This window comes from Grus americana, chromosome 28, assembly GCF_028858705.1.
Source record: "Grus americana isolate bGruAme1 chromosome 28, bGruAme1.mat, whole genome shotgun sequence".
Classification (NCBI taxonomy): domain Eukaryota; kingdom Metazoa; phylum Chordata; class Aves; order Gruiformes; family Gruidae; genus Grus; species Grus americana.
Window position 1 is genome coordinate 119,308 of NC_072879.1, and position 15,351 is coordinate 134,658.

The window sequence follows — 15,351 nt, forward strand, 5'->3', positions numbered from 1 at the left end:
ATGCCATTGGCTTGTATCAGTGGAAAAGAAAAAGTTCTGGATTATTTTCTAGGTCTTCAGTAACAAGCTTTCCCTAAAAGTCGTTAAGAGCTAGGTAATTTCAACTGGTTAACTCATACCCTTAAACGTGTTGATAGTTTTATAAGTATTATTGACTTGACTTTAATGTTTGAGTTGCTTATTCTTCAGTGGATACCAAAAACCTAACAGAAGATGCTTATTGCCATGGTATGAATTTTGCAGCCTACAGTAAAGCCACAAGAAACACAGATATTTGTTAATAAGCTCTCTAAAGCTTGTTGCTTATCTCCTTATTCTACATAAAGAAATTTAAAATAATTTTTAAAGATGGCATGATATAAAGCTCCAGAAGTTTCATTCCTAGATCTCAAAGCACTTTGCAAAGACATTAGCAGTTCCATCTCATTTTACAGATTGGGAAACTCAAGATATGAAGAGAAAACAGCTTGCCTCTAGACAAACAGCAGCAAGAAGAGTTTCTGATCTGTATTCAACCCATTTCATGTTTTTTTCTAAACACATCAGTACTGCTGCGTTTATCAGGAGTTGCTCATCTCTCTGCAGAATATTTTGGTTTTTAAGGAGGTTGTTGGAAAGTTGGCCCAAAAGAGGGAAAGCCACAAGAAAAGTAAATAAGGAGGGCTTATAGCATCTACTGTATCATGGAAGAAACCATTCCCAAGTATTTCCTACTATTCTGCAGATCTCTGACCGGGAGCATGGCAGGTGGTGGGGCTACAGCGTCGCTGAACTCAAACAGCAGAAGTGAACAGCTCAGATGTAATTCATGGAAATGGAAAACTTTTGCTCCGCTATCAGTTTCTGCCTCCTTCCTTCCTGCAGAGGCAAAGCCATACAGTGACTTCAGTCCTGAGAACAGCTGTAGTGACTCCAGGCAGAGATGAGATCTCGTTATCTCTGTCAACACACTTGTCCCTTGCTCGCATGGCCACGTTGCTGGCAGACATGTTGTCTCTGCCACAAGCCTGTGAAATCTCAGGCCAGGCATTGTTGGGCCTAGTTGAATTCTTCCTTCCTCCAGTGACAGCAGCCAGTGACGAGCAACTCAAACTCATCATCCAATAGTTTGCTGGGGTCGCTCTGGCTGTATATAACACAATATCACTTTCTCAACCTCTTCTCCCCCTGCCTAAGCGTTGCAGCTTCTATTGGGGAGGCAGGCTTGAAAAGTCTTGTCAGTCCCTGGAAGATGCCTGTAACTAAGGAGGCTGCCCTGCATCAACACAACCTTTCTGTTGTTATTTCTGAAACTTCTGCCCTGGGAATTGCTGGAGCAAAGATAGAAATTTGAGAGGAAGCCCAGTCCAAGGAGATTGATTGCTTGGAAAGAAAACAAAAGCAAATGAAATCTTCCCTTTCCTCCCTTTCTTCCTGTAATGATGCTCTTTTAACTCCTTCATCATCTTATTTAGGCAATGCGAATAGAGGAGTGCATCTAAGGATGACAACTGAAATATTTTAAGCTGGGAGTGTTCTTCAGAGTGTAATTGTTTTAAATGTTGTCGTGCTCAGTGAAGTCCTTGGGGCACTTTTGAGGAGTTAGGGAGAAAACTGTATGGGAAATAGAGGGCTGTGATATAACAGAGAATGGGAAAAATGCAGGAAAAGGGATACTACAGGATATTTTGGGCAGTGTGGCGCATGGAGTTAGACTGGGATTAATGAGGCTTAATGTCTCTGGGAGCCTGTCAGCCCTGAACTGTCTCACACAGAGCCAACTGGATCTGTCCCCAGACCATCCCATGCTACTGTGGGCATATGAGCTTGGGCGTGGGGTTACGTCCAGGTTGGCTCTGCAGAGCTTCAGCAAACCCACCCACCCTAGCTGGGGAGGGCTCTGTAGAGAGACCTCCAAGTAGCCCTACAGGAGCCAGTTCAGATCTGGCAAATTTGGTCCTGGAAGCTGCGTGCTGTGTTTTCTAAGTGCTGGGCATGAGCTAGCAAGCCCTCCTGGGTCCGAGCTCGTTGTCTTTGTGGTGCAACTTAAACAGCAAACAGGTACGGTGCCAAGGAGGGCTAGTTTAGAGCTGACTATATGTGAACGCAGAGAAAAGGAGCACTGTTCTGGAATTAGCAGGAGCTCTTTGTTACGACATCAAGTCCTCTGCCATGCTGCAAGAAACTGAAATCTTTTGCAACTTTCTCTCTTCCCCTCCCTATGTTTTGTTTTTGTTTGTTGGGGTTTTTTTTTTTTTTTTAATGCACAGTGCAGCAGTAACAACTCTGAATTTCACTGGGAGTTTTTTGGAGTCTCCACTGATGATATAGAAGATGATATAGGCAGTGCATTCTTTAACACTACTAACTAGAGAGTGAGTTTGCTGACTCATTAGCAAAGACATTTTTCTCAGTGTCAGTTAGATACTGGAGGGAAATGGCCATTTATGAAACCTCAGGGTTGAATGACTCGGCCTCCTCTTACACCACCATCCATTTACAGCCCTCCACTTAGGAAAGTTTCTTCAACTCCAAGGGGTTATGCCCTTTTTACTAAGTGCATTTTCTCAGAGATATTTTGAAAAATGAGGCAAGCAGCCCCACAGGAGATTACATCCTTCCTTCTTTTCTGCCTCCATTGGCCTGGACATCTCCTACATCTCTGCCCTCTGAGTTGTGCTTAATTTTTGTTGAATAAAAGCAGAAGAGAGGATTTTGTAAAGCCAAGTAGACTGTGGCTTTTAGTAAGTCCTTCAAAGAAGAGTAGATCCTTTTAATTTTTTTTCTCTTCTGAAGTTTGTTTTAGTTGTTCTCCATCCTGAGTTGTCCATATACCATTTGTTATCTTGGATCCTGAGTTTGTTTTCATTCTTTCTCTCTTTTTGTTCTCATGGGAAGATGGCTGCACTCTGGATCTTCTAACATGGCTGTCTTGGAAGTGCCATTGTTCTCAGGGTTTCGTGCAGATATTGAGAGCCTAGAGCAGGTAAGAGGCTGTAATGAGAGTGCAAGGCATGATCCTGGGCCAGGACCTGGCTCTCTAATTGGCAAGGATTCTCCTTGGGGAGCAATAGGAAGCAAATGCCATTGGATGTTAGAGCACTGTCCAAAAAGACGCAATTAAAATTGGGGGGGGGGGGGGCAGGAGACTTCACTTGTCAAAAAATATTTATCTGAAACGAGTAAACAAATGTTCTGAGCAATATTAACAAATTTACTCAAACATGGCCAAATGAAGGTTTATTACTGAGCACAGTGCACAGTAATTAAATGAGACCCATTTGGAAATGCTGAAGTGAAAATGTGCTCTAACAGGAGCTGTTTATGGCTTCTTAGTGGGCTGTGTTATCTCCAACATCTGGATTCCATTTCTTTGGAGGCTCTGTGTCTTGGAATTTTTTGCCTTGTTTTCTCCCCCCCCCCCCCCCCCCCCCCCCCCCCCCCCCCCCCCCCCCCCCCCTTCTGGGAGAACATCATGCTTATTGCAAGCCAAACTGAGGTGGACAGAATGTGCCTCTTACCCAGCCAGCCCTCTAGGGGAGGTGAACTCGAATCTTTAGCTTTGCTTTATATTTTGTGGAAGCATTACAGTGTATTCACTGGTGGGTTTTATGCTGCAAATAGTTTTTAAGGCCTATTTAACTACAGAGGTGTAAAATTTTTGCATCCTTGAGAACTGGTAAAGAGCTAAAAAGTATTTTGCTTCCAAAAGATCTCTTCTGTTAATAACTTTTTCTTCATTATACTGGGAGGGGGAGGGATTTGGGGAAAGAATTTTAAAGCAGAATCATAGTGAAGACAAAGCAGTGTAATTTTACATCCTAATTCAAGGAAAAGTGCACATTGCTTTGTCTTCCTTAGGATTTCACTTGATTTGGCTAATTTATAATATAAAAACCATTGCATTTTCTTGGAGAAAATGAGACCAGTATGTTGTTCTTCAGGGGCTTACAATCCATGTCAAAAGCTGCTGTCTCCTGGGCAGTCACTGAGGCCAGAGAAACTTGTGTATTAGTCCCTAAGGAGAGAATTGTATCCTTCAAGTACTAGAGAGCCTTGCTGGAATACTTTTGTATGGAGATATACGTTGATCAGATAAGAAATTATTCCTGTAAAGAGAAATATCAAAGTTATTTTATATCTGTTCACTAGCTGCATGTTGAGAGTTCTGCTTTCAAATGCATGCATGTAAAATGTGTCAATTTTTATTTGTCTGTTGACATTTGAGTGTGATATTCTCTCTCACCTGCAACAAATGCTGCAACAAACTGAATATGGCTATTCAGATGAGGCAAGACCACCAGTATCCCTGTGGTAAGAGAAAGGAGGAAAATTAGATGAGGGGGCCTGTAGTGCGTTTGGTTACTATTTTATCTCTTCCTGCTGAAATTGCTAGTGTGACAGTTGTTTGTACTGCTTTCAAGTAAGTTCTCTTTCATAGTAACTTATGTAAATAATGGCAGAAAAAATATGGATGGAAACCTGGCTTAGGGACCAGAGAACTCAAAATGGGACAGGAGGAGAACAACAGGTTATCTTTATGGTGTTAAACCCATGGAATGTTTTATCAGCAGAGGAAAAGGAGGAGTAAAGGGAGGGAAGGAGTTGAAACAAAGAGTGCAAAGGGGTTTTCATTACAGAAGAACAGAAAAAATGTTAGGTTAAGTAACAAATCCCTGTACTCCTTATTCTTCCTGAAACAGGCTAAGAAGAAACTACAGAAATAGGAGCTCCCATTGTCCAGGCTGCACTGAGTGAATATCTCCTTTACCGCTTTCAGCAGGGGACAGAGTTAAAGAGTTCCTAGGCTGGGAGTCCTGAGGTCCCATAAGCTCGTGTGTTCCGAGGGACTGCATAGGTTCTGTCACCAAGTCCCTGAACTCTTTTCCCTTTTTGCCAAGGCAGCTGTGCTCCAGTATGAGGCTTGTTTACATGGCCGGGCCAGACTGGTGTCCCAGATAGAGACTTGTAAACCAAACATGCTTATTTTGTGTTTAGTTACTACTAAAAGGCTGCTACATGCAGCAATCTGCTCCTGTGCTGTAGCTGATGGTCTACACTAATGTGTTCAAGGCACGTTGTACGTGCTCTAAGCAGAGGCAACACTGAAGACAATTGTGAATATATGATTAACATTAGGATATACACTCTGCAAGGAAACTCGGATTCTGGTTCCCCAATGAACTAGCTGTATAATGTTTCAAAACACTTTTGTTTGCAGTACCTCTATTCTCTCTTGTCTTCTAGTGTGTTGCCATAATCCTTGTGCTCTGTGCCACCAGCCTGCCTCCTGTATTTGGTTTCTCATGGCTTCAGAGATTCTTGTGTCACATTTGGTGCCGTCTTGCTGGTGCCTCAGCACTGCTAGTTCCTTGATCAGGTGCTGGTTGGCGCTCCTAAAGGAGAAAGAAACCCTGGGCACGTGGAAACTAGAGTAGAGAAACGGGGAGATTTACCCCCACTGCTGGGGTCAGTCTCATCCCCTGCCTCCCTTCGGCCATATCCCCGAGCCTGGCCCGGACAGCAGCACTCAGAGGTTAAGAGCAAGCTGCCCTGCTGCTGCAGGAGAGTTGCTTGCTCAAAGCTGAATGAGCTTTCCAGCACATTAGGCTTTTGCTAGCACTAAGCATGTCGGTGGTTGTGCTTTCCCTTGTGGCATCTTGTTGCCTGTCTGAATCTCATGTTCCTGCCTCTCTGGGTAGAGAAGCACTGGAGTCCCAGTGTAGCCCCATCTGTTAGGGTCTCTGGGCACAGAGCAGCAGGTGGCTTGTTTTCCTTTCTCCCCCAGTTACAGTGGGAGAAGGAACTGATTCTTAACTGGTAAGGCTGAGCTCCTGAAGCACTGAGCTAACCAGAGTTAGGTCCTTGCAAATTGCAGAAAGACATCAGGCACTTCACGCAGTGTATGCTTCTTCAGTGCTTGTCAGGTACAAAAGAGCTGGTTCAAAATGCACTGGTTTGAAAGTTCTCTGGGCAAAAGACTGCATAGTTGGTGCCTCGATTTGGAGAGAGGGTTCTGCGCTTGGGATTCAGTACTGGGCAGTCTATTCCCATAACCAGAACTGAATTGCTTGCTTTGGGCGATAGGAGACTTTGCTAAATTGGGAAGGATATTGCATCTTCAAGGGGGACTGTTCCCTTCGAAAAGCTGAATTCCATCTTTCTTACTGCAGAAACCCTTTGTATCCGTAAAAATGAAATGTAGGGACAAAGATCAAGCGTATATATAGGTAGGCAGTAAAGATGCAGATACAACCCCTGTGGTTTATTCATGGCTATCAAATGTGTATCCAAATCATGCTGACAAAAATGAAATTCTTCCACCGAGGACCCAGTACTAGTTTTGTGACATATTTTGGACACCACCTTCAGCAGAGGCAAGTCCTGTCATTCCCACTGCTGCATTTTCTCGTTACCCTAGCCATTTCCCTCCCCTCCTGGTGAGGAGGGGCAGGGCTGTAAATCAGATTTCCTTGTTTGTTGTTCGCCCTCACAAGGGAGCAGTGTGTGCAGAGCGGACCCACGTGCGGCTCCGGGGCAGCGATGGTTAATGAATGCTCTGTTGCACATTGAGGGCAGCCCCCTGGCTGTGCGGCCACAAATCCTTCTAATAATGCTGGGTGTCGACAAGGTCAGCAGGTCACTACAGGCTGGTATATATCAAGCCTCACCAGAAAAATGCAACTTTAGCTGAGCTGAGCATTTCCTGGTGGCGCCAGCCTCTCCAGGCCCTCATAAAACGACTGTCTGCAGCCATCTACTGCTGAGTAATAACAGCCACCATCAGGCCCCTAAAATTATAAGGACAAATTAAATTGGCCCTTTCCATATTGTGTGGGACTTAAACACATGTTCCTTTGCTTGTTACAGTAATAGCAGGAAGCTGTGTGCAAGGTTTTACAACTAGAAGCACTATGTTGAAGAAATTCACAGTTAAAGCTGTTGGTAGCAGGTTTGGGCAAATTTCAGTAGAAATGCTTTTTGCTTCATGTTGTTCCTTCTAATACATAATAATAATAATAATGCTTTGCTCCCCTTTCCACAGTTTTTCATTCTAAGATCTTAAAATAACTTGGACACATTAAAAAAAAAAAAAAAAAAAAAGACAAGCCAAGGAAATATTATTGCTATGTCACAACCATCATTGTCTGACAGGTTAAATAGGACAGTTTGGAGAATAGAATTAAAGTACCTGCTCTGGCCCTTACTCCACTCCCCAAACTGGGATTAAAACAGAAGACTCTTTTTTCACAGGCCATCGTTCTCCCCAGTTTCTGGATTAAATTTTTCTCACATGATAGATGTGTTCTGAATACAATTTATAAAAAAAAAAAAAAAGTAATGATTGATCGACTGATCAAGTACATACAGCATGACAGTCGTCATAACATTGAGATGTTAGTATGCCAAATATGGAAAATCATAGGAGTGATTCTTTTGGAAATTTTTAAATAAAACTTTATGGAAATAGATGATAGCATTTATATCTTCATGGCGATTCATTAGCGTTCTGTACTAGGGAGATAGTTACTGGATTCTTTGAGGTGGTGTGGTAATTCCATAAATGAGGGCTCTTGCACTTTCCTCTGAAGTAGCAGTAGCACCCCAGATGTGGGAAGCACTCTCAGGTTATGTTCTGTTACTCCTTGGATAGGCAGATTGTCCCAATAAATAAAAAGCATAAGAAGAGCTAGTCTGTGGGCCTGACGGGTACGATGCAAATTGCAAATCCCTGGGCCGCAGAGGGAGAGAAGATGAGTAGCAGAGGCCTGGCCTGACCCGCCTCGTCAAAAGGGAGGATGCCTAGGGCTCCTTCAAATGGCTGCTCTTTTCAAATGTAAGGATTAATTTTCCTGGCAGAAGAATGTTTTGGATTTTTCAGCTGATGGGAGAAGGGGACCTTTAATACCGGATCCAGCAGCATAATTCCCTGGCGATCTGAAAGAGCATAAATAAGAGATTTTTATTGAGTGTTTTGGGGTCTCTGAGGTCGTGCTTGAGCCTTGGTACTGAAAACAGTCTGGGAGATATTCGATTAGATTATGGATGATATGTCAGGCATAGTCTGAGGGAGATAAACGCACCAGGGACCAGGAAGAACACTCGGCATTGTGCATCTTGCAAGCATTCCTCATCAGGTCACAGAAAGGAACACAGATGGCTTTTTCCTCAGCTGAATGACAGCAACTGCAATCCTCTTTGCATTTCCCCCTCTCTTACTGAAACATCCTTTTCCAGCAGAAGAAATCCCTGGGGTTTAGTGTCTGACCAGTTTTCTAAGCAGTCTGAAATCTTTCTCTAATTTCAAACTGTTTTCTATAAAATGAGATGAAACTAAACCTGCTGATGTGTTTTTTTTCCCCCAGTTATTGATGAACAAGCAAATTGGATTAAAAAGATATGAAGTGGATGGAAGAAAAGTCCTTTTTTATTTTGATGAGGTAATGAGTTTGTTACTTATAACTATGTTGCTTGCCAGTGAAAGGCAAATGACCAGTGGATCAGGCACAGATAGAACATGCTGATGTTGATGGTCCCTCGCAGATGAGGATCACCATGCAGCTTTGATTGGCCGGTTGCTTGAGCCTCTTTTGAGGCAGGTAGGTGGTGTGGTTTTGGTTGGAAACCAAAGCATAATAGAAGCGGGTGATTAGCTTCAGCCCATGTAGAATTTACGGGCAGATATCATTTAGTTTTTGCCTCAAAATAATCTCACCTTCAGGTACAACTACAATTGCAAAAAGGATGGAGTAACAATGCAGTCTCATTCAGATCTCTCAGCACATACCTGAGTGGATGATGAGATCTCTCCGGGCTTGGTCATCAGCAGTCAATTATTAGCTAGTTGCATTAGCAAGCTGGCTGATGACAGGAGCGGTGGTAGGTAAGCCAGAGAATACAGCTTGAGTTTCAGGCTTGACTTTCTGACATTGTTGTATGGCAAGTATGTGCTTTAAAGGCCAGCAAAGTATCGTGTATTTTAATTCATCCTGTTTGGCTTTTACTCATTATCTTTTTCTCAGACCAGTATGCTGGACCCAGGTGTCCAGCACAGCGTGTTACGTTAGGGGCACATGCTATGTTTATTTGTCTCTGTCTTCACTTAGTGCAGTTTTTGTTACAATGAGGTTTTTTGGTTTGGTTTTTTTTTTTTTTACATAATTTCATACAGATTCCTAGCCAGTGCATGACCTGTGTAAAGTTTCAAGCTTTCAGAGAGCATATAGTTGGGAAAACAGCTCCTGTTCCTATCAAAGTGTATGATTACTATGAGCCAGGTATGTACCTGTTTTCCTTTGATTTTTGCCAGCGTTAGGTGTAAGGCTCAATTGTGATTTCTCATTCTTGCTGGCCCACAGCTTTTGAAGCAACTCGTTTCTACAACGTGAGTGAAAACAGTCCCTTGGCTCGGGAGCTCTGTGATGGGCCAACATGCAATGAGGTGGAAAGCTCAGCTAGCCAATGGGTTGGTAAGTTGCACCAAAGCCAAGCAGATTTTTTTTTTTTTTTTTTTTAAAATAGAGCCCACAGACATAGTTTCCAGGAGTTCACAGCTCAAAATTGTATTTAGAAAAATGCTGTATTTCACTATCTGTGTTAATGGAAGTTTTACAAAGGTTTGTGGGATAGCAGTATTAAACTAACGACAGCCAAACAGACCTATGTAGTCTGCTCTTCAGTCACCAAAGTGAGTATTACTTGCTTCAAAGGCAAGATTTAATATATCATTCTGGAAGAACCTGCACAAGGTGAGATGAGTTAATAAATATAAAGGTAAAAACTCTTTAAAATGCAATTTGGTTTTCTTTCTCTAAAATATCTTGCTATAGAGTTCCACAACTAACTGTAGCAAAATTGAACAATTTAATGCATCAGTGAAAGGAATAACTTTCCCCAGAAACTATATGTTCCTTTCTGTCATCTGTGTCATACAAAATAGTTGCTTTATCCTGTATCTGGAGTCTGCTGCAATATGGTTCTTTCAAAAGGATAACTTTATTCCCAGGGCTTTCTCTTCTACCGAATTTGTAAATTCCTATGAGAAGTCTTAAGGCATTCAACATGAAAACTTACATCAGAGAAACGGAAGAAAATGGCTACCCAATCTTCCCCTTGCTAAGCAAAAATATTGCTTTGGATGTTTTTGTTTGCTTTTCAGGCTTTGTTCACTCTGGGCCATGCAATAACATTTTTGGCTGCTTGGAGGATGAGTATTTTGAGCAGTGCATGTGTTCGCGAGACTGTGGCTATGATGGGGAACCTGTATGTGGATCAGATGGACAGATTTACCCGAACCATTGCCAGATGGAAGTAGCATCGTGCAGGAATAATACAAGGATAGAACAGATGCCCATGTCTCAGTGTTCTGCCTGTAGGTTTCATTCAATTCCCATTTCTGTTACAATCTTGTTGCAGAACACTATGAATCTTCATCTAAGCAAATGATTATTACATGCATGTCGTAGGGAAAAGAGGAGAATTCAAAACCTCCTATGTATTATTTTGCTACTCATACTACAGGGGATTAAATTATAAAAGCAGCTGCTTTCCTGCTTAGCTCAAAATAACTGGTTTTCTGTTGTCATGAAGATGTGTTTTACCAATCAGAATGAACTTCAGAGAAAATGAGTGATACTGTTTTATCTGAAGTGAATAATCCTTGATAAAAATTACATCCATGAAAGGTAACATTCTTTGGAGATTCTGCAAACATTTTCTAGAGATTCATTAATAAATTTTGTGACCAATGGATTTACTTTTCATTTACAGCCAAGAATTTGCCAGAAGAAAGGGAGACACAGTCTCACACAGTTGAGCAACCCAGTGTTCAACAAACTTCAGCAGGTAATACCATACTTCTGCATTTATCCAAGGTGTCCTTCTTTAGCAAGGTTAAAGCTTATCCTATCACTGTATAAAAGTATATATGGCTCTTAAGCACATTGAAATAAGAATGTTGAATTTCTTCATGTTTTCTAAAATAACATTCAGAAAAAATGAAGATGTCAAGGAAACTTAGGATGATAACTATTCAAGAAGAGACTAGCTCTTCTGGTGCCTTTCCTTTCAGGAAATCTTGTGTGATACCTGCTGTATTCAGTGCATGTGCAAGATTTATGTAATTGTTCATAGGAGTGGGCAAGTGACCCTCCTATCTTCTCAGCCTTGGTATATTTGAACAACACACACTCTGTGATCTTTTCTTCAATATTAAGCTGGAAAGATCACATTTAAATCCAGGCTGATGTAATGTGTTTCAACAAACAACTGAAGAGGACATGACAACAGACCAAACCATTGCAAGAACTAGACTCCAGGTGGATTAACTTTGTCTCTAGCAGTTCTGTGCAAAAATTGAGCTGGCAGTCTTGATTCTCTCCGAACTGCTGTTTGGAATAAAGAGCCTTAGTGAGCAAAAATGTTAAGGTCAGTAGATGGAGTAGCCAGGAATTTGGCTGCTCATTTTATTTGGTGCTTATATTCGTACACTTTTTTCCAAGACTCATGTTGAACTTGCTCATGGCTCACAATAAATCTCACCAAGAAGCAGTGGAGGGTCAATAGAATAGTTTGTTTCATGCTGTTTCTAGTAAATAAACTGGACTAGATTTTTCCTGGCTGCTTTCCACTCATTAATTTTCCCCTGGCCTCTAACTCTCCTAACAAATCGGTAAAACAAGTTAATTCTTCAAGAGAAGACTCTGTGCTTCCTCACGTCCTTCTTATGCACCAGAGTTCAGACTAGTGTGTGTCAGACTAGTGTGGCAGAGACCATCCTGTTCTTTGCTCTTCCTCTGCCCTACAGAATTTGATGGACGGTTTTCTTATTAAGGTGTAAAAGCATGGTGAATATTCTATTAGGACTATTTCTGTAGGTCATTCAGTCTTACAGTGTTTAATGTGTCTCCTGTTTTCCATCCCTTCATTTCTGGTCTTAGTGTGAATATATATATGATTGCTGTCTGGTAGAATAACTAAGATGAATGCTTGTTGTTTTTTATTCTGTGCAAATGCTATGTGCTCAGCATGGAAACTCTTTGCAATCTGAAGCCTTTAAAGCAGCATTCCCGAACTGCTCTGTAGGGCACTGCTGGTATGCAAGGCCATACTAAGTGTTTTGCTGCTGGTCTACAAAATGGGACTGCAATTACATTATTTTAAAATAAAAATTTGATAGTAAAAAATATGGTTACCTGGGAAAAAAAATTGTGGAACTTGACAGTAGTCCACAATCCCAAAATTTTCAGAACAGTGTTTCTGAAATAATCTGCATTAAAGTATCTAAGAAAAAAAACCCCATCTGGTTTCTGTTCTAAACAGACAAAAGCAGTGTTGGCTCAGTAAGCTATCAATAAGAGCAAAATTGGAAATTCTGATTATTTTTGTGTGTGGCATTTTTATACAGATGTTAGATTAACAAACCTGTATGCCACAAGGATATGTTTGCGAAAGCACAAGCATTTAGAGCTGGCTTTGTTCTAGGATCTGTGAGTGTTCAAGTTGAGAGTTTCCTGGAAGGCAGATCCTCTTCTGAACTGAGCTGTCTGAGCAGCCATGGCAGAGTGAGCATTCAGAAATAAAACTGACTAAATCCTGCATCAGGAAAAGTGCCCAGCATGTGATTTTCATTAATCCTCTGGGCTCCTCTCAGGTCAACCACACGGTGCATGAATCAAAGTTTAACAAGTGAATGAATCCCTCCTTATACACGGGTCTCATTTGGACTCCCTGGTTTGTTAGCATTGAAGCATGTGATTGGTTTAAGTCGGCTCAGGTGCTCTGGGTTTCTAGTGAAAGTTCTGATGATCCATGTTCAAATCTGTGATTTCCTAAAAGGATGCAAAGCTCCAGGAGCCAAATCGAGCTTAGGGCAGGTTGGTGCAACTGCCTCAGTGTGTTAATCTCAAGGAAATACCACTTTCTTGGAGAACCGCGTGGTGTTTATGTTGTCTGAAATCCTTCTGTACTTGCCATATGACTTGTGCAGGCTCAGCTTGGTTTGATTGATGCTTTCATTGTTAGCTCTTGTCTATGTTACCCCAGCAATGGAAACAATGAGAGCCAGCTTCCTTCCAGCAAACAGTGGGGAACTTCATAATGGGTTTGGGCTCACTCTGGCAAACACAGACATGCAGTGTGGTTCCATATAGGCCAGTGAGTTTGCTAGAATAAACAACAGCTTTTGAGTTATGCTACTGAAGGTAGGCAATTGTATATATATGGTCCTCAGAAACCAGGATGCAGCGCTGCTTGCAGCACCTAGCTATTGTCAAGGCATTTTAAAATGCCTTTCAAAAGTCTGCAGCAGATTTTGCAGCAAGTGAGGCAGAATGGCTGAGGATTGATCTTAAAACTGTAGCCTTTTTTTGTACAGATGGGTAGATCCTCTTTGCATCTTTAGACATATTCTCTTGATTGAGAGGGAAGCATGCAGGGTGACAGGACTCAGCTGAAACAACTCATGTCTGAATCCCCTTCCTCAGCTGTTCTTTCTCACAGGTGAATTACTGACACTCAGAAGGATAGAACAGGTTTCTGATGAGTAGCGTGGACCCACCTCTGCCTCTAAGTGTTGAAGGCCTCCAAGTATGTTTTCACAGCCTGTTCCAGTCGTATTTGTTTGGACTGAAAGCTCCTGAAGCAGGATTTTGATTGCTAACTGGAGTATCAGTATCTCGAGTGCCTCTCTGTCTGTGGCTTTCCTAACATCATTGGCACGCTAGGCTACAAAAATATGGGTGGATTTCAGAGCCTCAAGGATCCTCAGTAGCTCTGATACCATCTCTCTGATGAAGTGGTGCTTTGATTGCTTCCATAGATCATTAACGCTCTTCTGAAATTGCCTAAATCTTCTCTGCCAAAAATGCTAAATGTATAGCTGTTGATGTTGGAAGACAATACGTTGATATCACTGAAATGTTGTGATTCTATGTGTATTTGATGGAAAAGCAATATCCAAGTGTGGGGCGGCAGCACTCAGTGGTACCAGTGTTGTGGTGGTGTTGCACTCTGTGCTGCTCTGAGCAGGCAGCCCACCCAGCTTTGTGCTGTCTGACCCCCCAGCCTTCTCCCCACAGCTGGAGCCACATTATTTGTACAGTTCTGCTCTAGCAGTTAGAAGGGCCGGTAGCTGGAAGAAAATTCTTGGTGGAATTATGATACTTTTATTTGGTGGTGATGTTATTTTTTTTTTAAAAAATGTAGTTGCCATCACTAGCTCCTAATGGGACCATCAGAGTGAACTCTGCTTCCAGGTGGAGTCATCTCGAAACACTCCGTAGCAGGCGCATTATTCAGAGGACTGCTGTTCTTTTAGGATTTATTGAACTGGCAACGGGCCATTTTTCCTTTCACCCCACTGGTATTCAGCAAACATTGGCTTAGGCACAAACATTTGGAGATGGGGGAGTGGTTTGTATGCAACAGGAAACGTCGGCCTTTCATCTTTGCTTTGACTCCAATGCTGCATTCCTGGGAAGAGTGAGGTCTGTGATGTTAATTCCGTCCCTGGTGGACAGCAATCATCCATTCATAGAACGAGCTCGTGATCTGGCAGGTTCTCACGTGGAGAAGGCCAAGAAGAAGTGAACACAGAGACTGACTCCGCTTTGAGGCAAGTGTTCCCTTGCCTAGGGATGTGGGAGGCAACAGGGAAAAGGCTTCAGATATTTTATTTCTAGAGAACAAACATTTTCAAAGGCCTTGAAGAGTGTTCTCCTTAAATAGAGCCAGCTTTGCTGGGGGGGAGGAGGGGGAGCTTTTCCTTTTTACAACAGCTATGTTTCAGTGATTGCTTTGGTTTGGATTAGAGCAGTGTATACAGACAGCAAACAGGAAAGATGGACAGCTGAGCTGGCTCAAGGAACAGTTTAGAAAATGGGGACGTATTGATATTCCTAGAAGTTTTATCTTGTGGTCTTACCCTCTGGACAGTGAGCAATCACCCAGCACAGAGAGGCACAGCCTGTTTTGCATGGGATATGCACCATGTGAGTGACCTGCCAATGTCTTGGTATAGACCAGAGTGAATGCAAGGAGGATAAATATCTGTTTCTGCCTGTGATGTGTCTGTTCATATCTTAAATGATGGCAGTTTCTCAGTGGTATGTGACTGTGCTGAAGCACATGTATCTCAGCTATTGCTAGTTCAGGCTGAGGGAGAAGCGAATGGCTTTGATGCAGGCTCCTGGTTATTGTGCCAAAATCTGCGTTCTTGGTGGGCTGAAAAGAAATCTAGCTGCTTACGCTGATCTCTTTCACGATGTACACCAAGTAAACTGCTCCATCACAGTCTGCCCTCTAGCTTTGTAACGTTTATAAAAAGGTGCTTCAAAGAGCGCAAACGTTACACATCTTCGTATGGATCGGTCT

The 15,351-nt window shown here is 42.3% G+C and overlaps 1 protein-coding gene across 6 annotated transcripts in view; it reads left to right on the plus strand.

The window, feature by feature from the left end:
- CPAMD8 (C3 and PZP like alpha-2-macroglobulin domain containing 8) overlaps positions 1–15,351 on the plus strand; it is a 56,839-nt gene that overhangs the window by 36,566 nt on the left and 4,922 nt on the right. For 5 of the 6 annotated variants that reach the window (XR_008574301.1, XM_054805739.1, XM_054805737.1 and 2 more), the window contains 6 exons: positions 2,878–2,965; positions 8,346–8,420; positions 9,152–9,257; positions 9,339–9,449; positions 10,139–10,351; positions 10,750–10,824. Coding sequence is in view for 5 of the 6 variants with exons in the window: in XM_054805739.1 (XP_054661714.1) it covers positions 2,878–2,965; positions 8,346–8,420; positions 9,152–9,257; positions 9,339–9,449; positions 10,139–10,351; positions 10,750–10,824 (668 nt within the window). In the remaining variant the exon portion in view is untranslated. Of the gene's footprint in view, positions 1–2,877; positions 2,966–8,345; positions 8,421–9,151; positions 9,258–9,338; positions 9,450–10,138; positions 10,352–10,749; positions 10,825–14,184; positions 14,588–15,351 lie in introns of those variants that run through there. The other variant, XM_054805740.1, reaches the window with a different exon arrangement.